The 27,208-nt window shown below is 41.7% G+C and overlaps 1 protein-coding gene across 2 annotated transcripts in view; it reads right to left on the bottom strand.

Moving 5' to 3' along the window:
• Positions 1 to 27,208, bottom strand: part of G3BP2 (G3BP stress granule assembly factor 2) — a 53,914-nt gene that overhangs the window by 15,203 nt on the left and 11,503 nt on the right. Inside the window, exons 2-8 of one of the 2 annotated variants that reach the window (XM_077814879.1) lie at positions 22,941 to 23,059; positions 14,889 to 14,970; positions 9,082 to 9,255; positions 7,838 to 7,928; positions 5,497 to 5,599; positions 3,827 to 4,007; positions 2,750 to 2,848 (exon numbers count right to left, since the gene is read on the bottom strand). In XM_077814879.1, coding sequence (XP_077671005.1) covers positions 2,750 to 2,848; positions 3,827 to 4,007; positions 5,497 to 5,599; positions 7,838 to 7,928; positions 9,082 to 9,255; positions 14,889 to 14,970; positions 22,941 to 23,035 — 825 coding nt within the window. In that variant the 5' untranslated portion in view covers positions 23,036 to 23,059. The remainder of the gene's footprint in view (positions 1 to 2,749; positions 2,849 to 3,826; positions 4,008 to 5,496; positions 5,600 to 7,837; positions 7,929 to 9,081; positions 9,256 to 14,888; positions 14,971 to 22,940; positions 23,060 to 27,208) is intronic. The other variant, XM_077814881.1, reaches the window with a different exon arrangement.

The raw sequence follows: 27,208 nt of genomic DNA, 5'->3' as shown, positions 1-27,208 counted from the left end.
GGTCTTTCCCAGATGAGATGCCTGCCACACAGTTACCGCAAAAGGGAGATAATTTAGATGGGATACAGATAAGAATCTCAGCTTGCTACAACATTGTCTCCATGTTGACTTCTATGAAATCACTCACTTTGATTCTCACCAATAGACCACAGGAAAAATGAAACCACCCCTAGGCCTAGACTTCTAATATTGATCCAAGATTCCCCATGGCCTTGTGGTTTTAAGATATCCACTGAGCCAGACAACAGATTATCCCTAACCCAGAAGAACTAGACAGTTTTTCAGATTTACTCATCTGTTTAGAAAGAGATTAACTCTGCATCCTTAGAATACTCAGAAAAATCTCATCTACATATCCTGTTATATATGTCCTCAAGTGGAAGAAGTCCTATTCCAGTTTGAAAAGCTTTTAAGGCTTGGTTCTGGAGACATGAAGGCAACAACACTATCAGTCACCAAAAGAAGCACTGGTTTGAACTCATCGAAATTCCAAATTAAATACAAATTAGTGACTATTTAAGCCCTTTTCTTGGTAGGTAATCAATCACTGCTTCAACTCAAATGGAAGGCCAGACTACATTTAAGGTCTTGTCTTCACTGCTCAGAAGAGATGTGTTTTTACCACACTAATGCATGGGAGCTATCCCATGGTAAAAACCACAATGAAGGCTTGGCAGTTCAGTTTCACTGCAAAGCAAACTAGGCACGGTCAACCACAGACAGGGTATAGTACCATGCCTTCAGTGTGGTTTTTACCTGGGGATGGCTCATGTGCATTAGTTACCCTGAGGTGAAGGGGGAATTAAACAAACAAAAAAAACCCCACACAACACAAAAATCACCTCCACATCTTCTCTTAGCAGTGAAAACATGACCTAGGTTACTCCCATATTCAGTGTTTATCTCTGAACACAAATAAGAAGGAAAGGGACAGAAGTGCCTAGGTACTACAGGCTGAATATGACCAGCCCCATAGTAGTTAATGGTCACAAAAGTAATTAGTCTAAATCTAAAATGGTACTTACTAATTGCCACCTCTTTAAAGAGATATGGAGTCATAATAGGTACTTTACTTGAAAGTTAAGAGTTGGCAGACGAGAATCCTAGAGGAGTCGTCGGCCCCCCCCCACTCTCACTATCTTGTGGGGCTTGTAAAAAAAGGTCTAAGAACAATCCAAATGGAGGGCTATGCTTGCATAAACACAAGAGTAATTGTGATGTTGATAGCCTGAAATAAGATAGGGAAAAGGAAATGCTAATGCTTGAAAACACCCCCTAAAATAAAGTAATTGTCGTTCCCACCAATCCTCCAAGCACTGATTCTAAGCAGCACTTACAGGAGGCTGGAGAGATATTTTTCCATCTACTTCCCAAAAGAGATAATGGAGTTGAGACTCTAAAAACCTGCTTTGGTCCTATCTAAAAATGTCTGAGCAGACTTACTTGAACACAGAATCCCAATGAAAGGAAACGAAATATGACATGTCTTTCTTCTGCCATTGGCAAACTGTATATGGAAATACAGTGAAAGATGGAGGGGGACAATGAAACTATATTTGATGGTCTGGCTTTTGTTGACATATGTAAAACAATACATCGAAGTGCTCAGAGTGCTCTCTAAACTGAAACTGAAGTGGCACAAGGAAGCAGTCTTTGGTTCTGTATAGGAACAAGCTCACTGTTCTGTGCAAACAAGAGTGGTCGTCTTGACTGCTTACTCTCCCCTCAGTGCAAGGCAGTTTAAAACTAACCAGGTTTTCCTAGCCATTACAAAGCACGAGTCCGATTTCCATGACAACCCTGTTAAGGAGAAGGCAGCACCACAAAAGCATTCCATGGGCAGCTAGCAGAAGGGCAATCCTAGCCAGTTTCCTCCTTGAGACCATAAAATGGAGAGAAAACAGGTGGTAGGAAGCGCTGTAATAATGGTTTCTGAATTGTCCTACTGAAAATTGTGGCCTATTACAGTTTAGAAGTGAGCTCCCACAAGTGTCCTTAGGTAACTCATTAGGTTTCTATAGAACATTAACATTTTCAAAATTGCCTCCTTTATTTTAAATAAGTTTTTGGATATGTGGAGGACAAGAAATTCTCAGGGAAATTAAATTCTCTAGGAATTTCCCACTGACTAGGTATTTCCTCTGATCTTTGGTATCTGAATGACGTACACTACTACCCTGTCACAGAAAGTCTGGGAATTGGAAGAGACCACTGTGCTGGCAAGCAAAGGTGAACCCTCCCACCTCTCACAGTCATAAGTTGGTACAGGGTTCCATAGCAGTATAGTTAATCCATATAAATATAGAATTGAGAATTTTAATATTTCTTTTTGCAGAGAATCACCACCTCACTAGGAGAGGCTCTGTTCCTTTCTCAAAAGGAACAATTTCGTTTCCCAATGGCAGGGTAACTGGATTGGTAGTTCTGGCAATGAATGACCCCTATCGTACATACTACAATAAAATTACGGTTACATTTAACCTTATAAACAAACAATGTCAGAAAATTTAGAAGTGTCATTTCTTGATTACATGTGAACAGACTTAAACCTCTCGCCACCACCCAGAACTCTCACCTGTTAAGTGAATGTGCCTTTTAATTACTTTTTAATTGCGACATTAAGGTAAGTGCATTAACATTTAAGACAGAACTTGTGCAATTTACGTCATTACAATTTGATCTGTTAGTTTAAAGACTAAAGTAGTTGCAGAGGTAACGAGACAATCCAAGGAGTTCACAGATTGATTACCTGTGAGACTGGTGCTTTAACATGGGGTGGAATTCCAGAGGAAGAAACAGTACCACTAGGAGGCAGGTTTTTACTGGTCACTGAAGCCCAAGAGAAAGCCTGCAGAAATGCAACAAACCTAGGCTACTAATCATGGCAAACCACTGACATTCTTAGAGGGAAACTAGTCTGCTGAAAATATATTTTTGAGTCAAATCTAAGCTGTCAGTAATCATTGTACCAGGATTACAAATATAAACAAACAATGCCAGTAAGAGACAGATATTGAAGGGTTTGCAGTTTTAACTGTCCAATCTCTCTAACAGTGCAGAGCAAGTACTTGTACTCAGGTACACTACCTAACTGAACCCCCGTTCTCTGAATGCCCCCAAACCACCGCTTTCCAAAAGACAACAGTTGATAGACAAAACCGTAATGGCTACAGGATAAGTTTTTGGTCCTAAATTTGTCTTCTGGAGAAAGAAAGAAAGAAGTGGAAGTCAGAAGTTAAAGCTAAACAGGAAAAGAGACCAGGACCGACAGTGCTGAAGACCCATGCTGAAGTAAATGACCTCTACCTGGTTTCTGTTTCCTTCCCCCATAACCTTTCAAACTAAGTGGGTCTAACCATACCAGACGGCGCATGGTTTTTGGAAATACGGCATCCCGCCTAGAGGGAGACAGCTAAAACCCTCAGATTCATTTTTACAGCTACACTGCTAGTCATCCTGCAGGTGAAGAGGTAACTCCTTTAATTTAAAAGAAGGGCAGCGACTCCCACTTAAATTCATTTAGCTGTTTTACATCTAACTCTACATTTAAAAAGGTTTAAGCTCATAGCCACCCACACACACACACTTCACAAGCAGAGCACTACATTTAAACAGATCATTTGTACAGCCGTTCACATTAATCTTTTAAAAATCGTTTTGACAAGTGAACTTTTTTTAGTGTTGTGGTTCAGAGAGCAGGACACTGAAAAAAAAAATCTATCCATCTGGCACACGAGAAAGCAGTTCGCATTCAGCATAACACTGAGCAGTCAGTGTTTTGGATTATCGTCTTCATCCATGTCTACAAAGTTAAAGTTTAACTAACCTTTGGAGGTTCTTGTGGTAGAGAAACAAGTTCTACAGGAGGTGGGGATGGAGATTTTTCTTCTAGCTCTTCAAGATTCTTTTCTTCTACTTCAGATTTCAGCTCCTCTGTTTTTGTTTCAGATTCCAACTCTGGCTCAGGCTCATGAGACGATTCTTCCAAAGGCTCCTCCATTCCATTACTAGAATTAGAGGCATTTTGTTCAATGTAAAGTACAAGGCTCTTATGATAAAGCTTTGCTAACATGCAATGCGGATTTTTTTTTTCCAAATAGGCTTTCAGCTTCCTACCATGACAGCCTGTACATGGACAGTATAGGCAGAGACTATTTTTGCCCCACCTTTAGTTGCACACAAAGCCATATTGTAGTTCTATTAAAATCACGGTGAATTTTACCATTAGCTATAATGTGAATATTATCAAGCCCACATTATGCATGTATCACTTTCAGGGAATGAACTTGAAAAGCTGGAGAACTGCCACTTAAAAATGGCAAGAGGCATTTCTGACAAGATGAGAACCAGCAAACTAGGGCTGTGAATAGTGCCTGTGTTGACTGTACACATGCAAATTTATAGTTCCCATCTCATTTGAGAGTGTGTTGAAAAAAAGCTAGTTACCAAACGAAAACCTTACGCATAATTCTATTCTAGAGACAAAAAACCAGCATCTTATTTTTCTGCCTAGTGTAAAAGAGAAGTCCTCAAATAAATTTACTGTTTTCCACTCCCATTAGCTCTGTAAGAGCCAACAGTTGAGAAAGTGAAGTTTCCTTATTGAACAGGAACAGAATTGTTTGCTAAATTCCAGCCAGTTACACCTGTGCAAGCCCCCATGAAGACAGAAACATTTGCAAAGGTGGCACTAAGGGCCTAATTTAGTCTAAAGAAACATTTAAAATAGTCTTGTGGGTAAGGCAGTAGACTAGGCTCCGAGTTCAATTCTCAGCAGTGTCATGTTTCCCAACATAACCTTGGGCCAGTCACTTACAGCCAGATCTCCAGAAGAGAGATTCCTGTCACTTACGCAACCAAATAAAGGAATTTTCATAAATGCCCAGCCCTCAATGACACGCTTAGGGAGATTTTTCGAAAGAGCACAGCATCCAGCACTTGAGCTCTTCTGAGAAACCAGCCAGATATTTTGGTGCCTAAATCTGAAAATCTTGTGCTCAATCCTTGTGCCTGCCTGATTTATAAAGCAAGAATAATGCTTCTCTTCTTCCACCTTTTGTCTGTCTTATTTAGATTTTAAAATGGTTAGGAAAAGCACACACTTACTGTATATCTGTACAATGGGACACTGATTTCAGCGGGCCAGGCCTCCCGTACTACCGTAATACATAGTAGATATTTGTGTAATAAAACGGTGGATTACAACTAAGGGAATGGCTTAAGGTGTCAACACATACTGATTGGGAATTTAATCTCTATTTATGTTCACATTTGTCACTTCACACTTACAGACCAGAGATAAGACTAAAAATAATGAGTTACAATATCCCACAAACGTACATATTTCATCTAAACAAAGTTCAGCACACACAGTTTCTGGCATATTAGGGCCATATGTGCATTAGTTTGGTAAAACAGATATTTTAGGGAATTAACTGTATTTAGGACTAAGCAGCCAAAGCGATTGTTTTCTACTGTTTAGCACAGACTTCTTACGTTACAGGGTGGCTTTCATAGTATGTACTGCTTGTATTCTCTTGCACTTGCTCAGGGGATGGCTGTCTTTCTTCCTGCTCCTCTTCAACCTCTTCTTCCGATTCTGACAGACAAAACAAGACTTGTGATCAATGTTCAAGGAAATGTCAAGCACTTTTTAGAGCACATTCAATTCTGCTCGCTGGAGAGAGTATAGATTCAACAAGTCGATATCATTTCCTTAGTGAAAATCAGTTTCCTGGCACAAAACAATGGACACGAACACAAAACCAAGATGTGTAATAAGGGAGCTAAAAGTCGTGCTTCACCACTGTAAGCAAGACATTTAACACAGAAAAGGGCAGGACACTTAAGCTCTCCAGGGATGCTTTTCACCTTTACATTTCCAAAGAGGAGACAACAGTGCTGCAATATCAGGCCGAGTGTTTTGTTTTACAACAAACACCTTTATATATGTGGGAGATTAAACAATTTACCTGCAAGTAACAGTACCAAGAAAAACAAACAACTCCTAATTCAGAAAAAGAGAACGACTGGTCGAGATGGACTTTCCAAACCACCTTATCCTTTGGGAACATTTTGTAAGTAGCATGAACCAGGGTTTGTCTACACACAAACTTGCACTGATTTCCAGGTTGGTTAGACTGGCACAAAGCCCTGAGTGCACATTTTTATTTTGATTTAAGAGGTGGCTGATTTCAGTTGAGCTTAAGCCTGACCTTAATGGACTTAAACCTAAACCAGAACAAGTCTGATTTAAATAAAAATTAAAAAGGTCTATGCCTCCTTTTACAGCAATTTAGCTCAAAAATCAGATAAAAACCTCATTTTAAAACTACAACTTCATATTCAGGCAAGCTCTAGGTATTTGGATTTCACTGGCACTCCTAGGTAATATTTTGCCACCAAAACTGCAGAAGGAAGGGGGGAAATAGTTTTTTCTACACCTTTCTCAATACAAGAGAGGAAGCAGATGGCTTCACACCCAACAGATCTCCAGACTGGCTGGGTTTCTTGGATGTCTTTGTCCACTATGACGCAGCCTTCAACTTGACCCTAGAGCTGGCAGCCAAGGAGAGTCCAAGAATGGATATATTTACACTCTCTAGTCCGGTCCAAGTTGCCTTCTAAGGCTCCTCAGAAAGAGAGGGAGAGAGCCAGCAGTCTTTCTAGACATGAGTAAAGGCTACACAGGTTGTGAATCTCCCTAAATAATGTTCACCATGCATCCATATAAAGCACAAAGTAGGTTTGTATGGAGTGGAAGTCTTGCCAAAGCAAGAGGCACACAAGTTGAACCTGGACTTCTCCAGTAGGTCACAGAATCAAAGCAATTAGCTACAAAAATGAGATGAGAAATGCTGTACCTCAATCAGCTACTGTGAATGAAATAAAACTACACATTTAACACTGACTATACCCATTAGTTGATCACTTGTTTAAAGTGATTTAAAAATTTGGCCAATGATGAGACAGGGAGCTCTGATCTGGCCTTTAACAGCTGGAAAGAGCTGAGAGTGCTCAAGGGGTACCCCTATTTCTATAGATAGGCATGAAATATTTGGGTCCACAAAAGAGAAAGTGAGTGGCTCCAATGGTCACAGCATCGAGGTTAGCATGTGCTCTTGACACATGGCGCGTCTACTCTTAATTGCCCATTAAACTGGTAAGTGAGCAGAGGTGCTCATTCAGGAAACCATCCCTGCAAATCCCTGTTGGATATTATCAAACAGAAAATTCATACTTTGTGGAAGGCTGAACATTTAAATGAGTGGAGGACTGTCCTCTAGCACTCAAACATCTGATCCAGCTTCAGGGCTAAGGTCACAGTGCTGAGTAAAATGTACAATTAAACTTTGACTTGCTTAACTGACATGCCTTTTGACAAACAGTATAGCTAACTTCCAAAGTTGAAGTGATACTTTAATTTCCAAGTTCACTGTTGCTCATTTCGTTTCCATTCTTAATTAAGCTTCTGCCAGATGTAAGAGTGTAACCATCAATACGTAAACTGTATCTATACTGGGTCCTATAAAAGACATTCTGCATATCACAGGAGCAAAATTATAACCCTAAGACTAAAAGAAAAGGAGTACTTGTGGCACCTTACAAACTAACAAATTTATTTGAGCATAAGCTTTTGTGAGTACATGAATACAGACTAACACGGCTGCTACTCTGAACCCTAAGACTCCAACTCTAACAAAAATTATGTACAATATATAGAAGAGAATATAAGAGCACTTATTTGTCTAGAGACATGTGAAACAAGAGGCTATTTGCCAAGGAAAATGAAGAGAAGTATAAATGAACCCAAGGCACACAGAAATTAAGTTCTCACCTTCATCAAGTTCAGCCTCAGAGTCTCCAAATACTTCATCTTCATAGCGGAATATATCGTTATGGACATAGAACTTATTTGGAACAGATCCCTATGGAAGTGAAAAGCATACACATTTATAAGTTACTTGAACAGATGGATGAGTGGTCTTTACTGCTGACTGACTAGATCCGTAAGCTTTGTAACATCACTCCTTACTTCAGATCCACGTTTCTAGTGCAGTTACCATCACAATACGAGCGCCAATTACATAAAGTTCTGTACTTTTAAGATAACCTTTGGTGTCTACCCATCTCATTAACGTGGGTTTGTACATGGCTATTTTTCTTAAGTACACAAATAACCAAATCCTATAGCTGCGACCAAAGTATCAGTCAAAAAACTTCAAGCATTAAGATAAATCCTGAGTGTTTATATTGACAGTAACTCTATGCTTTTTAATTACTGAATATAAAAATTCATTTATTTCATGGATACTCATTTGTGAGACTTCTTTCCAAAAAAGCTATTTGACCTTTTGCCATTTTAAAATTGAGGCATTTATTTGTGCTTCTACTTAGAAAAAAAATGTACAAGTTAAAGGAGCTACTCAAAACAGGTAAGTTTTACACAGCAGCAGAGTTCAAAGAATCTAATAAAGGTTTGTAATAAAAAGGAATACAAGCATCGGGAATAGGAAACTATTCTTTTTTGTACTGCATTCTTTTATATAAGTATCATGTAAGTCATGACCTGTGTTGCTTAAACCAAATATCTGTGTTTGTCTATGGTGGCTTTGCATTACCCCAACACTACAGGAGGAGTTGAATAAGATTAAGTCAAGGGTGTCAAACTCATTTTGTGAAAGGGACAAATTACATTTAATTATGGTCTGTGGGCTAACTATAAAAGTCAAGGCCATATGAAGTACTACCTACAATCTAGTGGGCCAGATCCTACCGACAGGCCAGGTTTCTGTCACAGATTCAAAGACTTTAAGGTCAGAAGGGACCATCATGATCATCTACTGACCTCCTGCACATTGCAGGCCACAGAACCCACCCATCCACTCCTGTAACCTCTGGCTGAGTTACTGAAGTCTTCAAAATATGACTGATAGACTTCAGGTTACAGAGAATCCATCATTTACATGAGTTTAAACTTGCAAGTGAACTTTTGCCCCAGGCTGTAGAGGAAGGCAAAAAAACCCCAAGGTCTCAAGTCTTCATAAAGTTCAAGGCAATCACGTTCCAGTACATACTTACTTCTGGAGCCAGAACAAAGGTTTGCATAAACTTCCTCATTGGTTGCCCATTGTTAGACAGTTCCCCCATGACCTGCACGACTACACCATCACTCAAGGTTGCATGTGCATCAACATGACGAATCTTAGTGTGACATTCACTGAACTGTAGGGACATCACCTTCTTATGAATCTCCTGGAAATAAAAATAAAGATCTAACTTTAAAACTAACTATAACTAGAATTTAAACAGAGCTCATATGACAAATTATATTAATTATTTGATCCTGAGCTAACCACTCCCTTCCAACTCAAAAGGAGATAAGGGAACTTACTAAATGCTATTGGCTGAAACAGAGGCTACAGCTTAAAAAAAGCTACTACCCACCTTCTCCAGCAGAGTTAGCTGTGAATCAAAAAGCTCTGGTAAAGCTCATTTTTACCTAATTTTCCAGCTAAGTTGCTAAAGGCAGTAGATAAGATTTTCACTTTCCAAGGCCAACCAGTGAGTCCAATTATTCATTTGTTTGAAGAAAAAAAGAAACCCCATCACTCTTCCAAGGTATTTGTACAAGTCCCAAAACACAAGTATCTGAATACCATAAATTCTACCCAGGACCCCCGTGTACTATATGACATCTTTGTAATTACATAGTTCTCCTACCCAGGAGTGTGAAAATACTAGACAAAAAAAAAGAAAGTGACCACACACTGCCTCAGAACAGCACTCAGAGTTGGGACTGTCAAGTCAACCGACGTTCCCCCAGGAAGGTGGGAATGGGACGGGAGGGGGAGAGAGAGAGAGCGCGCGCTTATTTTCTCAGGTTTTACTTAAATGTTTAATAACCAAAATAGCATAGCCACAAAGCCTACGAGAAAATCTAGAACCTGACCAGACGTTCCAGAAGCGTACAGAAACACTTGAGTCAATCTTGCATTAGCTCTTTGGCCAGCAGATACATGCACAGACATTTTGTACTTAATATTTATAATTCGAATGTCAGCCAAACGTGCGTGATGTCAAAGTCCTGCATAATGGTGCATGTCTGAATTGCAGAGATCTAGCACACTGCTAAATACTTCCAGCAAAACACCAGTTCCCCTCCCAGAAATATATGTTTTCACTGAAGTCACTAACATACTTAATGCAATAACTATCCCTTTAGGAAAGCAAAACAGCAACACAACTTGCTACAGTTAATATTATAACAGATTTACAAAGACCAGCTGCAAAGAAGAATTAACTGTCAGTGTAATTTTTAGGATACCTACTTCACTTCCATAATTACACATCTAATAGAAAAGAACAGTCTAATTTTGAATTATTAGCAATATTAGGCTACCCCCTCTTAACATGGCTTAAAACTAATACAGCTGTGGGGATAGTTTCCAAAGATATGAAGTATGGGACTGATATGCCTCCATATAAATTTTGATAGCTCTGTCGTAGCATCCAGGTTTAGTATTATACATGCATGTCAATAGCTTGCTTGCCTGACCTATTCTTCTCACAAAGCTCCGTTGATTCTCAGTCCCTCAATCTCATTTTCCTTTCAATGATGGCATATATGCACACATTTTTAGAAACACCAGGGCAACACCTCACCTCCGTTGCACTTGTCCTTAGAGGTTCCCCTAACAGTCATTCTGTACAGCATGATTGCCAAATATGGCAGAGTTAGACACTGCCTGTGATGAAGGGCATTCCATGGAGATAGTAATTTTATGGAGCAACTTTGCCCCAGGATAGCACGCTGCCCTTAAGGATCAGAAACTGTGGACTTAACTGAGCTCTTGATCCTCTCCCTGACTTCTTTGCTAACAATTTCGAACCCTGTAACATTAAGTATCAACAATCTCCAGTGACAGCCAATTTACACTTTTCCTTATTACCAGTCCACTTGGCCATTCTTAAGGGATTTCAATCACACAGTAGAAGATGATATGGAAGATAACAGAAGGTTTGGCACTGCCTTCATCCTCCAAACTTTACATTGTAACTATTACTGATGATGAAAGTGGGTGTCCATTGCCAGTAAAAGCTACTACGCATGACACCTGGCAAGGTGAGGCCCAGGGTCAGCAAGCCTAGGCCGTACTTCTGGAAATTCTTAACAGGCAGACTAGAACACAACATAATATCCCTCCCGTCTACAGCAATTGATGAATGCTTCACAAAGCAGAACAAACAATGATGTACCAACCTATGCAGTAACTCTATTCAGAGGAGAATTACTTCTGCACTGTCTGAAACTGTTAAACCTGGAGAGCGAGAGATCAGGCAGACTGAGATCTCCACTTTGTTGCAGGATGAAGCTACACATAAATACCCGGTTACTGACTGGTTGAACAAATTCTCCCCACCACCACCACCGCACCTGAAACTCACAGGTACACTGACAGCATTTTAAGACGATCACTGATAAAGTATGAAAGATCACATGAGCACATTCTGTATCTGTAGCCAACAGGTGCAGCTGCAGTGGTGTTAATTTAAGCACGAATGAAGACAAAGCTAAATAGTTTCGAGAGTCCACAAGTCCTGGCCTCATTTACAATGACAATTTAAGAGCTGTAGTTCATCACTGTAGCTGCTCCACCAGTGATATCAATGGTGAAGGGTGTAGTGGAGACAGGACTCTGGTGTTTTAACATCACCTGCCTCAAGAGATGCGATAATGGTACAAATGCCAGAGTCCTGTCTCCACTACACTCTTTACCGATGCATAGCCACCACCTGTATGGATGAAAGGATCTGACTAGCAGTGACCAGGAAGGGAAGAAGAAACTAGTGAGAAGCTAAGACTGGCTAAGAAAAAGAGAGGTGAAGGGGCAGGGAAGGCTGTTCAGAGCACTGTGGAGTATACCGGCCTCCTTCACAAGGCAATAGCACTAAAAACTGCTGCAGAAGGACGCTTTCAAGGGCTGCATCAGCTGATGCAAGCGAATCCTTCCAGTAGGGCCTCAGGAAGGTACAATCTGAGCACCATAAAGCAGCCCACCAGAGCCTGTCCACAGAGGCCTTGCGGTACTTTGCCTAGGATGTGGTCACCACTCAAAAGAATCATGAAGGTTCTATGGGCAGGAGAGATCAGCAGAGAAGCAATGCCAGATGAAGGGCCTGATTCAGCAGGGAAGAGTTATTTTGACAACTCCTCCCCTCTGAAAAAGCACAAGGACATTTGCTTGTGGATAAGTAGATCTCAAGTACTGAACAACTGTCCAAGGAATGCCACCTACCTCTACTCTGGCCTTGGGACAGATGTTAGAGTCAAATATCCTGGCTAGCAAGGAAAATCACTGACTGTCTTGGGAATAAAACTTGGGCACACTTCTTCTTGAGATATGAAATAGGAAGAGATTACACCACTGTGCAAGTCCCAACCTTCTAGGCTAAATAACAGCCACTTTCCATGACAGGACTGTTTGCATGCAGTTTAGACAAGGGGTAAAAAGTAGTCAACATGAGAGAGTAATGCAAAACAAATTATCTAGATGAAAATAATTACCTGTGATTAATCAGTTTTAATCACACTGTTAAACAACAGAATAACAATTTAAAATTAAATATTTTGGATGTTATTCTACATTTTAAAAAATATTGATTTCAGTTACACAGAATACAAAGTGTACAATGCTCAATTTGTATTATTTGTTATAACTATCTTTTCTTTACACAGTGCAAATATTTGTAATAAAAAATAATTAGAGTTATCAATTAATTGCAGTTAACATGCAATTAAAAAAAGTTAATTTGTCTTGAATTAAACGAACGTTAATCACGCCCAGGAGGCACCATGCTCGACGGGCACTGCTGCGTGCCCCCAGGGCAGGAGTGCCCCTTCTCCTGCTGCCCTGTTCCACTGCTGCTCCTGCCTCTTCTCCCTGCCACGTAGTCACCCCTAGCCACGCTGCTCCAGACCAGGAGCCTGCCTCCTGTCTGCTGCACAGAGTGGGGGCAGGGAGGGCTGATGTTGGGGTGTCTCCCTCCCTCAACCCACGTACCCGGTCACCACTGAGCTAGGGTTGGGGGACGGGGAGATGTGAGTGCTGCCAACAGCACCTGCTGCTGGCTGAAAAAGCGTTCAGGGTCCTGAGTGCTTTGTTTAAAGAGACAGCCGTCCTCCATACACACACACCAAGAATATTTAAATAAATGGTATTCTATTATTGTTTAATAGTGCGATTGTGACTTTTTTTAATCTCGCAATTAATTTTTGTAATAGTTTGACAGCCCTAGTAAAAAGCAGGGTCTTACTTTAAGGACCCTGGTAGAAGACAGTGGGGAAGCCTAAGGATGGGTGCCTGAACATCAAAAGAGCTAGAGCACCCTCTCAAACCCATCTTGGAAGAAAGCCAGTATGGAGGGGATAGTGGTTTTCTTCACAGAGATGACAGAATCTGCAGCAAAAGGTAAAAAGAAGCCACCCTCTACAAGCACAGAAAGTTATTCTTCATGGAAACAGAGAAGGTCTGGTCAGAAATCGCTAGTTGTGAAAGGAGGGAGTTTGAGGGAGAGGGGAGAAGAATCTCTGGAATATACTTTCCCTGGTAATCACTGGCCGAACTTAGTGGAGAGGTGGTCGACAAACCAAGTACGTCTTTGCCACCCTAGGAATAAGGAAGTCTGAAAGCATAAAATCCTTTTGACTTTTTGCAGAACTGACCACACCAGGGGAAAAGAGGGAAAGCATAAACTATCTCCCCCATCAATGATCTGGAGAAAGCACCCTGTACCCAGGTACTGGGTACAATATCTGGGAACTGGGGCTCTGCCACTTGCTATGAAGAAGTCCATCAAGAGAGATGGGGATCAGGAAGGTACTTTGCTGAAGGGCTCCTGCAGAGGGTAGTGGTGAACCATTCCCCAAGACAGGAGTTTCTAGTGGAACCAGTCTGTTTGGGAGATCACACACATGTATGGCTTTGCAAGAACTCAGGTCTCTCTCTGCCCACGAAAGAAAATATGTGATTCCTTCTGGAATGATCGGTCTGGGTTCCCAACATGATTTAAAAAGACCACCGAGGCCACCTTGTCTGACTTGATTGGTATCTGGCGGGGAGGAGACTCAAGCCAGCCCGATGGCCCCGAGTGCCAAGATGTTGACGTGGAGCTTTCTCTGAAAGAGGACAGCGTTCCCTGAATGGATGAATCATTAATTAGAAACTCCTGTACGGAGGCTGGCATCCTTGATGAATAGGGAACCCCTTCATGGTGTGGGATTTGTCCAGCCACCGAATGAGAGGTTACTTACCTGGATGAGGCAGGAGAAGTTAGGCACTTCAAACCCTCCTCCCACAAAAACAGATTATAGCAGACACTGCTGGAGGGATCGGGAATGGAATCTGATTCAGAGATCCCAAGTCTGACAGAATAAGAGCTCCAAGCAAGACCATCTGGGAGCGTGTCGGACAGCTCTTTTACCCATCAAATCAAGGTAACTGAATATCAGTCTACAGATCCCCAAAGCTTCCTGGAAGGCATGGGCTCAAACAAGCCAGTTTTCCAGGTAGGAAATTTTGTGAATCCCTAACCTCCCACATCAACATACTTGTGTGAAAGATGAAGATAGCTCACCCATTTCCCAAAATGCATACGGTAAACAGAGGATTGGTAATAAAGGTCAGCCAAAACAATTCAGACAAGTATGGATTTAAGCTCATGCCATTATACAGTACATGAGAGAGAGAGGCGGTAGCTGATCTGTAATAGCTTGCCTATTGGACAAGAAAAGCATAATACAAGAAAAAACAAAACTGATTGGTTAAGACATTAGTATCATGGTTACTAGTCTTAAAATGAAGACTATAATTGATTTAGATACATACAGCTTGGCCATACACTGCTTCCTGGGGCTTCCCACTGGCATCCAGTCCACCATGGACATAAGAGGAATTCCTGCCATAAAACCTGCAAAAAACATTGAAGCTTCAAGTTTAGGCTTCTGACAATAAAATAATCCAGTTTCAAAGTCAAAGATACCATGTGTTTAAGTCCAGTGTAGTAGTGTTAAGCATGTTCTTGGTTTTTTTGTTTGTTTTTAAATTCGTTTCTGTGGAAATGCTGCCATTTGTGCATTCAGCTGCTTCTATAACTCCTGAGCACTGGAGGAACAAGACCTACTTTCTAGACCCTCCATCTTATTTACAACGACTACTGTGTTTCTAATGAGCCCGACCATACTGGTTTTTGTTGTTGTTGTTTTTTAATAATTGTGGTTAGGTCCTATTCTCATTTGAGCTTGAAGTATGCCCAATTAGTGCATCTCAGTGATTGTGTTAGAGAGGGCCCAGTTAAGATTTCAGGCTATACGGGTAACACCTTTTATATCTATCCTTACTAGATCTTTATCACAACATGATATAAGTAGGTATTATCCTTCAAAGCTGCTGGGCAGGAAGAACCAATCTTTCATTGCTTCAGTCTGTACAAACAGGTTGGCCAAGTTAAATCTGCATTGAAACATTTGGTTACAATTTTGCCCTTCAGCTTCCCCAGAAATGCACTGCAAAATTCAGAAACCTTGATAATGGAAGGTTTAAAGGACTCAATATTCCAAGCAGCTCAAAAAGATGTAGGCCGAGATCCAACCGAAAAACATGGCAGGGGAATAGAAGTCAACTGACCAAAAACCAAATCTGAGTATCCATTCAAGGGAGATGGACCAGTTTTAGTTCAATCACCTTGTTCTTCCCTAGTTATAACTGAAATACAAGAACTATTTCCACCCCAAGATAGAACTTAAATTTTATGTTCATTTGGGTCATTGAAATACAGAAAACTGGAGAAGTCAGTTAATGTTTCAGTTAACGATGTACTGCACAACCGTAACAGGATGTAATGTAATGTTTCCATTTTAGTTCTGCTTAACACACCCGAATTGTACAGAACTGCTTAATTTTTTCTACAAATTAAACAAAAACCACTCAAATCAAATTCCAAATTAAGGTTGTTTGTACAATCTTAATTCCATTCCCTTCTGCATATGCATTCCAGTAGTCTTTAATTCCATGACCGCATAATTTATCAAATGCAATATACATTTCTTCTACAATTTTGTAGAGATATGTATCATCTTAATCATTTCAAACTTCACCGGTTTATGATCTTTCAGTTTCAGCAATTAGTCAGCACTGATTTACTCCAAATGCATACTTTAACAGTATTAATTTTGGAAGTCACATTGCTAACTGGACGAGTGAAAATATTAGCGAATGTGTGCGTTTTCCAGTGATAAGTATGTCACAATGGTGTATTTGCAAGAAGATATATTAACGGAATGCCATTGGATAGCAACATAGCCACCAAAAGGGATAAAGTAACTGAATTTCAATCCCCCTTATATATATTTTTAAACAAAATTAAATAGTGACAATCTACATATAGCACACCCAATATAAAAAGAGGATGGAAAGTTACAGAATTTAGCATTACATACCCTCCACCCACACTTCAAAACACTAACTTTCTTCTGCTGTGAGTTGGATTGGGTCAGTTTATTGCAGGACATAATTTACAAAGTTAATTTCAATTAGTCTTCCAAACATTGGAGCGTTTTATCCACCCAGGAGTTACTGCTGCACATTAGTTTTCATTTGAAAAAGTTATTAGAATTTTTGTTCACCGGTAAGAAATATGCTCCCCAGAGACACCCTAACCCACACTGTGTGCAAATTTCTGCTTTCCTACCAGCTTCAGACTTTAACCTAGAGGGGTCAGAAAGATGAGACTCAGAAATGTCAGCTTTAAAGGAGCATTTTTAACCTTGTGAACTGAAGACAGAATTTTCTTGATTCCTTTCCAGTAAATCTGTCACATTATTTTATATGGATTTGGACAAGAGACAGAGTATTATTCGCCATGCAAAACAGATTGAATCTTTGCATTAAGTATTGAGAGAGAGAAACACATCTTACCTATGAGTTGCTATTGCTGCTCCACTAGGTTAGCACTTTCCCCACTACTACTTTATGTTATTCTTCTATTATCCAGTATTTCTCACCGGCATACACTGAATACACTGATAAGACACTATTCATGCATATCTAAGGTTCAAGAAAAATTACCTGTTTTTCTAGAAATAATTATGCTGGATTTTCACTCCTGAAAATAATGCCACCAGTAAAATCACACAAAAAAAGTTCTTTAACGCTTAAGATTTAACCTTCTGAAGCAGCTGCAGGCCAGTTCAAGGGCTGTACCTTAATAAATGTGCTCTAAAACTACATACTTTAGAAGCCTCAGAACACTCTAGTAAATTGTTTTCAGGAGTGAGAAATGAGCTATTCTAAATTTGAAATTAAGACAATAAAACTCTTACGTACTTAAAGATGAACAAAGGATGTGCAATGGACACACAAGCACCTGCACAGCAGATTAGAGCACCTCATTATGCCGAACTCCCAATTCCAAGGGTAGCTACAGAGATGAGCTGATCATGCAAAACTTCCCAAGCAGATCTAAATTATAACCCTCCATTAGCAAGTAGCTCAACCTCCTCATCAGGTGAAGTCATGGGAGATGTAAATTTCTTGTTCATGTGGAACTATGCAATTCCCCCAGATCCTGGCCTTGCAGTCCCCTGAACATGCTGAGTAAAGAGCCCACTAAGGGGCAGATCTGCTGATCATTCAGAGCTACTGATCCCATCCAAGATATGGCTTCCAACTATAAGTTACAGCTCCACCAGGGGAATAAATGTTTAGCTCCCACGTGCACAAATCTACAATTTCTATCCATAACAGATCACTAAAGCTTTGCTGGTGCTATAGCTTCTGAGGTTCATCTGGGATGAAACTCCCATTCAAACCACATAAGCAACAAAGCTATCTGGAGTAGCACTCCTAGATCCTGAAGAAGCTGGACTACTGGCTGAGTTTCTAAGAATGCCTACTGACAAGGATCTCTGGGGCTGCCCTCAAGCTTTTACTGGAAAGAAAAAAAGATTGTCAATGCTAGTTGTCAAACTCCTCTCTAGTCACTGTGGAACCATTACAATTCCTTCAGATGGATGTCAAACACGGTCAAGCCCTTAAAACACAAAAATGCTTCAAGGGGAACTCTGACAGACACTACTGTCCTCAACAAGAGGCCACATTCAAGTGTCCCAAGCTAAGAAAACCGGGTTAGCTTGTGGTTAGAGATCTCTACAATATCTTAAAGTGGTTCTGTTGCCCTGCAGAACCATGCCAGTTCAGAGCAACAGCTGAGGGGAGACAGTCCAGCATTTTCACCAAGTGCTCAAAGGTGCAATCTGTACTCAGAATACCACCTGTTGTAAGGGACACTAGCTGCTGAAAATCCTGGATCACTCCCAGGAGTTCATTAAGCCTGATGTGTTGGCAGTACCAGAAGGTCATTTAAAAAAATATGCAAGGAGGCTTATGACTAATTATCCTTGACACTCCAGTTTGTTAAGGGCCCTTCCTTGATACAGAATCCTCCATGTCAACAGCTCCGGCTGCCTGTCAGCATGTAGCGGCATACAGGATAACCTGGAGAGCTGAGGAAGGGCTAGATCAAAAACTTGAAGACTCAGGCACCAACTCCAGAAAAGTGTTGAACTGCAGATTATAAGACCAAAAATCAAAACTACTGAATCTTCTTTGCAAATGCTAAAGCAGCAACCAATAAGAACATGGACTGACTGGAGTTTGAATGAAGGACCCTAGTATCTTGCTTAAAAAGCAACATGTGGTCAGAGCTCGAGCTATATAGTTACATCTCTAGAGAGGGTAGCTTTCTGCAAGACTTTAAAAACTGACACCACCTACTAGCCCAAGGAGTAGGCCTAAGAGCCAAAGAGGAGATGTGACATCAAACCCTTGCCCTAAAAAAACCATGTCTTCTGGAACGTCAAGGGACAACTGTGCACAGTATTTAACTGGAATAGTGCAAATCAAATTTATAAGAAATAACTTGAAAAATGTAAACTTAACTACACTCTTGTTTTTGCTGTAACTTTTCATTTTCTGGTTTCACTCCACTTTCTTACCTACAAGAGATCATAGTGTATCTTTTCCCATCTTGTCTTCAGTTTATTTCCTCTCTTCTTTCTTTCCTTCTGCCACCTTACCCTTGGTCCTCTTGTTATACCTTTCGCCTCCCTTTTTCTTCTCCCAACTTCTGAATACCAATCTCTCTTCACTCACTCCCATCCATACACAGGGCTTGGAAATTTTATTGGACACCTAACAGCCAGTCGTAAAAAAGAAGTACCGCTATGCATCTCTGGCCTAAAATACAAGTGCCAGAACACTGCTGCTGCTCCTCACAAAAAAGTGTCAGAGTGGTGCTCCATAGCGCACTCACACAGCTTGAGTCAACTGCCAAGGTATAGCAACTACCACACAAAAGAGTATTTATGGGGCTGCCTCACTGACCAGGGATGACCAGGTAAGAAACCAACCCCCCGCTGCACTCCACTGTAAAAGAAATCTCAATCCCTTCTTTTAAGAGGGTGATGTCCTGCAAGTTGCTTGGGGAGTCCATTTCCACCTAGTGGGTGCCAAACATCCCAAGCTTCCCCCACATTCACTTCAGATGTTGCAAGTTGTCTACCGCAGTGTTTCCCAAATGGTGGGTCCCAACTCACCAGTGGCTGGCAGGAAGGTTTTAGATGGGTCATGGGGCCGTAAGCAAACTCTTCTCCAGGCCTGGTGCACAGCAGAGGCCTCGCAGGGAGGGTTAGAAAGTGTGCCTGCCCTGCACTCACCCCTCAATGGTGGCTGGGTTCAGCTCCCCACACAGGGCATTGTGACCTGGCATCCTGGTCAAATTTGAGTGATGCTGCAACCAGGTCGTAGCGCCTGGAGCAGAGAGCTGGGCCCAGTCCTGCAGGACAGGAGCCACCACTGCAGGCTCGCTCTCTCTCTACCCTCCCCTCTGGGGCCTGCACGCCACGCTGGGCCAGGATTAGGCTTGCAGTGTCTGGGCAGAGGGAGACTATGGATTATAAAACCACAATGCAGTTGGTGGATTGCGTTAGTTAAATGTTTGGGAACCAGCGGTCTACTGTTAGCTATTGCTACAGGAAGCAAGAGGGGTGTCTACCACTCCTCCATTCCCCTCAGCCTTCTGATTGTCATGTGTGGGACCCTCTAATAGACTGCACCTCCCTTAAGCTCCTCTCCAGAGGGCAGCACAGTTCTTGCCTCTGCTCATAGCTTTAAAGCAGCACCAGCAGGAAACAGCTAACTATCAGTTACAGGAGGTCTGCAAGATTCTGAACAACATCAGTAAAACCAACAAGACCATGATCATTCGTGGCTTTGCTGCAGCTTGACTATGCTATCAGAGGCAGAGATACTGAAACTCTTTGCAGACTGGGAACATAGCACTGCATCTATTTACATTCTTTGCATTCAGAGATTCCTCAGAAGCTAGTAACATTTGCTTGGGAAAGTTCGCTACTCAACATGCTGGTGAACTTTCCCAGCTCTAATGTTATATTGAGCTCAGGGCTCTCCTTCCCCATGGGACAGAGGAGCTCCAGAATGCCAGAAACTCCCAGAGGTGCACAGTAATAATGCTGCACCTCAGGAGGCTTGCAGGCATGAACTGCTCCTCCATTCATCTACACAGGGTACCCTCCTTCCCCCCGGCATCAGATTTGTGGATCTGTGCCATGCCCTGAGCTTGTCAGTTATTGACTCCCCAACCAGGTCCCAGCAGTATTTGCTGTACCATGCTCCAGTACCATGTACCAGCTCCAGTCTCAGGGGTGAGAGACAGGCAGAGCCTGCATTTGCAACAAAATCTATCCCTGCCCCTGAACTGACAAACCAATTTTCAAGCTGACCTGACTTTGAGGTTTAGGTCGCTTTGTAATTTTACCTTTACACAGAAATGCTTCCTCCAACTTCTGTTACATAGTAAGTATGTATCGTTCAGAGCAACTTTGAACACCCCACAGTACCAGTTAGGTTTTGAAGCTGGACAGCAGATGAGCTCAGGGGCAGTTCAGGGATTTAATTTAGGGAGGTATTGCAGATAGCTTCCCTCTCAGCTTTGGGCAAAAAAGCATTACACATAAGATCAAAATTTTACATGGTCATTTTGAGGGAATTGTAACTTGGGAATTTCTTGACCAAATGAGCCCAGATATGCACCACCAACTCTACCCAAGCTCTCAAATGACAGCAATTTTCAGGCATTTGAATTTTAGAACACTCGAAGTCTCTAAAGAGAAAGTTTCACTCAACCTTAAACATGATGCTGAGAGGGCTGACTCTTATGTTTGGAAATATACTCATCACCATACAACTACTGAAACAGTCCCTGAAGGCAAGAAACACCTAATCAAATTTAAAAGTGTACAATGAAGTTAACTGTACAATGAGGGAACTGCAAAAGGAGAATGCAGGTGGGTAGTATTGACCCATTAACGTTCATTAGTATATTGGAAACAGATCCCTGACTTGCAACATTTATCTCATCTCTAGTAAGGATTCGGACAAATACAGTAAAAACTGTTTTATCCGACACTTCACCAACTGGAAAGCTCTATAAACCGGCATTTCTGATCTTAATTGAAATGCCGGTTTATAGTCTGGTTGGTGCGGGGCCGGCAGGCGGTTGGGGCAAGGTAGGGGGTGTGGAGCGTGGGCTCTGGTAGGGAGTTTGGGTGCAGGAGAGGATGCAGGGTGCTGGATCTGGGAGCTGCTCACCTATGGCGGCTCCCTGCAAGCCGTGACCTGCCCCGGACTCCGGCTGCTCCTAGGCAGAGGAGCATCAGGCGGCTCTGCGTGCTGCCGCCCCCTCCCCAGCCCATTGGCTGGGAACCACGGCCAGTGGGAGCTGCAGGGGCGGCGCCTGCAGGCAGAGGTAGCATGTACAGCCACCTGCCGCGCCTCCGCCAAGGAGCAGCCGGAGCCCAGCACAGGTCGCCACTTGTGGGGAGCCGCCGCCAGAGATGAGCGGCCCCTCCATCCAGCACCCCTTCCTGTGCCCCAAACCTCTGCCCCAAGCCCCCTCCTGCACCAAAACTCCCTCCCAGAGCCCACGCTCCACAGCCCCTCCCGTGCTCCAACCCCGCATCCAAACTCCCTCCCTCCTAATTAACTAGCATCCCCCATTCCCCCAACATGCCAGATAAAATAGCTTTTACTGTACTTCTCATGGGAGTTTCTCTGTCAACATAAAGCTTAGTTTACTATAAATTTTAGCTCTCTTGGTTGGTACTACATCTGGTTGAATCTCTTTTTTTGTTGTTTTGCAGAATTTTTTTTAAAACATTTCGTTACCTTGTTGCCATGTGAATAATGCTATATAAACTGATAAAAACTAACTATACAGGGGAAGACAATGAAACTGACTACACCGTGCCATGAAATGTATAAAATAAATTTAGCAAAAAATATTTATTGTAATCTTTCAGTTATGCAGTCTTTAGCGGGTATGAAAGTTTCAGACAGCAATAGGATTTTCTAGTTGTGTCCAGCTAACATTAGCCAGATGAACCCCTGCACTAGCTGGACACTGGAAGCTTGATTTATACCTAGTTCAGGGGGTGTCTTACTACATCACTTTACTACAGTTTTAAGAAATTCATCTAGAATTCTACTTTACAAGAACAATTTGCTCCATCTGCATTTCCACGTATGTAAAAAAAATACCCAAATGAACATACAGTAGATATATCTGCCTGAATAGCTATATAGAATGACACTCTCAAAGCACACAAGTTTATAAAATGATAGCTTTCAGTATAGTTGTAATTACCTACCTTTCAAATGATACAGGGCATAATTTTCAACTCCCCCACAAAACCCCAAGAGTTCTTAAATTTAGACACAATAAATTTATTTTACGTTCATCCAAAAATACAATCTGCTTCTTATATTCAAGAATACATCAGTTATTTCGTATAAAAAGGTTACCTGTGCAAGAAGTCAGGAGCTTTATTTAGCAAAGTGTAATACTGCCTCACAAACTCCCGCCCTACAAGCAGGGGACTTGGCTTCTCCATCACCATTTCTTTGGTACAGAGTGTCAAATGCTGTAATTAGAGAAAAATTAATAAATTACTTTAAAAGCAACCCTGCAATTTAATTTGTCCATCCATTCATCCCCTCAAATGGATTTTTATGAAATCCTATGTAAAACAGGAATCACTATTTGGTAAGAAACTATTGCACCAACATGTAGTCTCAGCCTTAAAAATACCTGAATAACTCAAGACTTCTGTAGTTTAATCACTCATTATCTTGACAAATTGATCTAATTTTCAAGATCTCAAAGTAATTAGCAAGCACAATAGTTTCAGTGGAGACAGACAAAAGGCAAGCTATACTTGTTAAATTCATTTCAATAAATACAACAAAATTATCCAAAATACTGGCAATTACAATTACTTTACTCTTTATTAGTAGAGATTGATTAAAGTCATTAAAACAAAGTTGCAGATGAAAGATTATGTTAGCTGCTTATGTCCTTTGGTCTTTTTATCTTTCAACAGCAGTATTTGCACGCAAAGCAGAAAAACTTACTAAGAGGGGCTCACCACCTTTAATATAGTAAATTTGATCTACCTTGTAAGTCTGCTTTTCCAAAAGGAATTATCCTTCCACAAAAGTCATGGGAGAAATTTCTTAGCTATTAGAATTATCTGATGTTTCAAGGTACTTGTCTGGAGATTCAGCAGCTTTGCTTTAATGACCATGCTCTAACCTCAGATGGTTCTGAATTTTCCAACCCAGTTCCTTTCAAGTAGGAACTCAAACTCAGGTACATTTGGCCCAATCAAGAAACATTCTGTAAGATCCCAAAACTTGGGGGAGTGGGAGAATTTCAAATTTCTCTGCTTCAGAAGCAGGTTCTGAAGGAAAGAACAGCACAGCAGAATTCCTCCACAGACAGTCAATCTAAGAAGAAAAACTATACAAGTATGTATTATGAATCTGTGGCAACGGTGCCTAAGACCATGATTGAAAGCTTCTTGAACACTAGCAGACTATCCCCTGGCCTACCAGAACTCAAAGTCCTTGAAGTGCATGTGATTGTCCCAATTCCCAGAAACTAAACATGCATAGTTTCTGCTTCTGGACAAAACATTTCCTGTGTTTTTCCCACAAGAACTTCCTTAACAGGCTAGCTATGTGGTTATTGTACTAGAACCAACTGTGGAAAAATTTGTTCTGAGCATTGTCCCTGAATTGTCACTGGACCAAAGAAGTCTTGTGGCCATCCGTTCTCAGATATGGATGGGCATTAGTCTCCACCAAAACCTGAAGAGGGCAATGAAATTCTCATGTGGAAGTTAATAAACACAAACCACCACTATTGTACCAGTATTGACACCACTTTGGTCTCCACATCCCTCCTACACAGGTGTCCCTAATAAGCAAATATGCACATTGCAGCAAGCAGTGAATCAGCCATCAGGAACGTAACTTCCACTACAGTCACAATCTTTGGGAAGCAAACACCACTATGCTGACTATTGGGCATAGAAGCCAGCTGACTAAGACATCAATTTCAGTCCTAAAAGTCATGCCCAGTAATAGAACAATTGATATAATTCAATCTTTTCTTATCACATGACCCTCCATGTCCCTTTCTCCTCAGAAGAGAGAGCATTAAACACACGGAAGCGGTACCTTCGTGAGAAAGTGGTTGTGAAACCAGAACTCCAACAATTCCTAAAAGACACTTTAGCTTGCTACCCAAAGAGGAGGTGTGAGAAATTCAAGGGCTGCAGGAGGAGCTAACAGGGAGAAATTAAAAGGCATGTGACCCTTAGAAGGTGAAACAGATGGCATGACTTAGCTGCATGGCAACACGTCTGGAGACTAACAGATGTACAACAAAACTAAAACAACAGAAACCTGCTGGATACTTCAATAACCTGTAAAGCCTGTCCTGCCCCACACAGACTCCAATGCCCCGGCACCTGCAACTAATGCAAATGACTCTGGTTCAAGCTTGCACTGATGCATCAATACCATTGCCTCTCAGTAAGTCACTGACAGTCTATCAGAGAATTAGCAGGAAAAAAGTGGATGGAGAAAGCAACAGTACCTCAACATTATACTCCTTGTGTTGGCATTCTAGCAGGAAGGAAGCTGGCACTGCAATGCAATCCAGCCCAACTCTGCCCAATCCCAAACATTTCAACCGGAGAGGGAAAGACTTCTCATCACATCAGTATAGCAAATGAAACCATTCTTAGCACAAACCCTCAGCTTCATTGTCACCTTCATATATCAGCACAGGGGACAAAAACCCCTGTATGTCTCAGAACCCTGATGCCCTGCCCACCACATCACTCCGCTCCGATGCCATCCTGGCACACCAGGGGGATAAGCAAGCTATAATTCCTAGTATGTAAGCAGAAGTGAAGGAATTGGCTCCCACGTTCTGTAATTCCACTGGCACACCTCCACAGAGGAAGAAGCCACCGCACAGACAACCCCATGCACCCCATGGCAAGTCAGGGAAGGCAAAGGAACCAACAGTCTCTTTGCTCTGCCACTCCCTTAGTGCACCAAAATGGAGGGTATTGTCTAGGGTGAGGTCCCCTGTCATCTGAGCTCTGCATTCTCTCAGCCCAAAAGCACAGATGACAGCTGGGTGCTCAGAGAAGCGACTCACACTGTCACACTCCACAACAATATAGAATGGTCAGTTGCTCCAGCCCACCAGGACAACAGCCTCTCCACGCCACCTTCTCAGAATACCATGTCACAGGGTGGCAGGTTTGTGATTAAGATTAAACCAGATTAAGAAACCAGAAACCAGATTAAGAGCAGCAGCACCTCCATTTTATCCAGATGGCACCCTCCAACTCTCAGAAGGCACATGAGTTTCCAGAAGCACCTCTGAAACTCAGACATTGGCATAAAACCTCTGATGCACACACCAGATCTCAGCTTCTAGATGACCCAGTACCTGCTTTCTAATGACAATTCGTGTGACGCTTCTCAGAAAGAGCCATGGCACAAGACACCATTACACTTCCACAAGGCTCTGGAGCATCACATATACGCTCCCATGGATGCAATGGTAGGATATGCTGATAATACCAGTCTCGTTAGAGGCTAGCTATCTTCTTCACATCAGTGTGCTTGTCTTACAATGAGGCACTGACTAGAACAGAGTACAAGTACAGGACCCGTTCTGCTTTGGAAAGTGTCGTACTCCATGTACAATGGGACTAATTTCCAAGTCCTGAGCTAACTGCCAATCCTCAAATGAACTGCCTTCTACTGAAGCACTGTGAGAAGTCCAATCAGAAGAGAGCCAACCTGATACACTGATTTTGCCCAGAGACTCAAAGCTAATAAATCTAAGGTGCAGCTGAACAGCTGTCATCAATATCCCAGGTTCAGCAACAACAGGGAACCTACTAAAGTGAAACATATTTGTCAACCATTGACGTCTCAGGCAGTTTAGCTCAGTGAAGCATCAAACAAGGATCAAACACAGTTCCAAGCCAAGCGTCAATGCCAAGGACTGCTAGCTATTAAATCTGACTTAAAAAAAAAAATCATACTTGAGGCAGTAGCTTAAAAAAAGCAAAGCTCTAAGATAAACAGCTGGCACAGAGCTAAACCTAAAATACCTAAATCAGTTAAAACTTTGAGATAATGAGCCAGAGAGAGAATAGTATGCTCAATTATCACAGAAAACGTAAGAGCTTCCAGACAGGACATGCAGCAATAAACTGCATCAGTTGGAACTACTGGAAGCTCCAATAAGGAGTGCTTGATAACCACATATACAAAAGGAACTGCCTGGAATATTCTGGGGCCTCTAAGGACTGAGGCTAGAGTACACTCAGTATGGCGGGGCCCTCAAGTAGGCCTACACAGTCCTGGGTGTGTGGGGGTGGGTGGGTGTCTAACGGATTAGGGAGCTCCCCAGCTTGACTCAATGGTAACACGACACAGAAGTAAAAATCCTCCACAGACATTAACTTTAGAAATGCAAGGCTTGATTTCAATACGTTAAACTCTTTCCATGCTAAAGGAGTGGACACAAAGTGCGTTTTCATCATCATCATGTGGTATTTTTAAAGTTACTGTAGGCCAAGTACTGCCAATGGAAACCACTCAATCTAAAGTTTGTACATGATTTATAAGAACCAGCCCTACGTTCTCAGGTATAAATAGGATAAAGCAAAGGTGTTAATGTGCCATAGACAAAC

This window comes from Eretmochelys imbricata, chromosome 4 (assembly GCF_965152235.1).
Source record: "Eretmochelys imbricata isolate rEreImb1 chromosome 4, rEreImb1.hap1, whole genome shotgun sequence".
Lineage (NCBI taxonomy): Eukaryota > Metazoa > Chordata > Testudines > Cheloniidae > Eretmochelys > Eretmochelys imbricata.
Note: the sequence above shows the minus strand (reverse complement) of the source record. Positions and strands in the feature narration are given on the sequence as shown.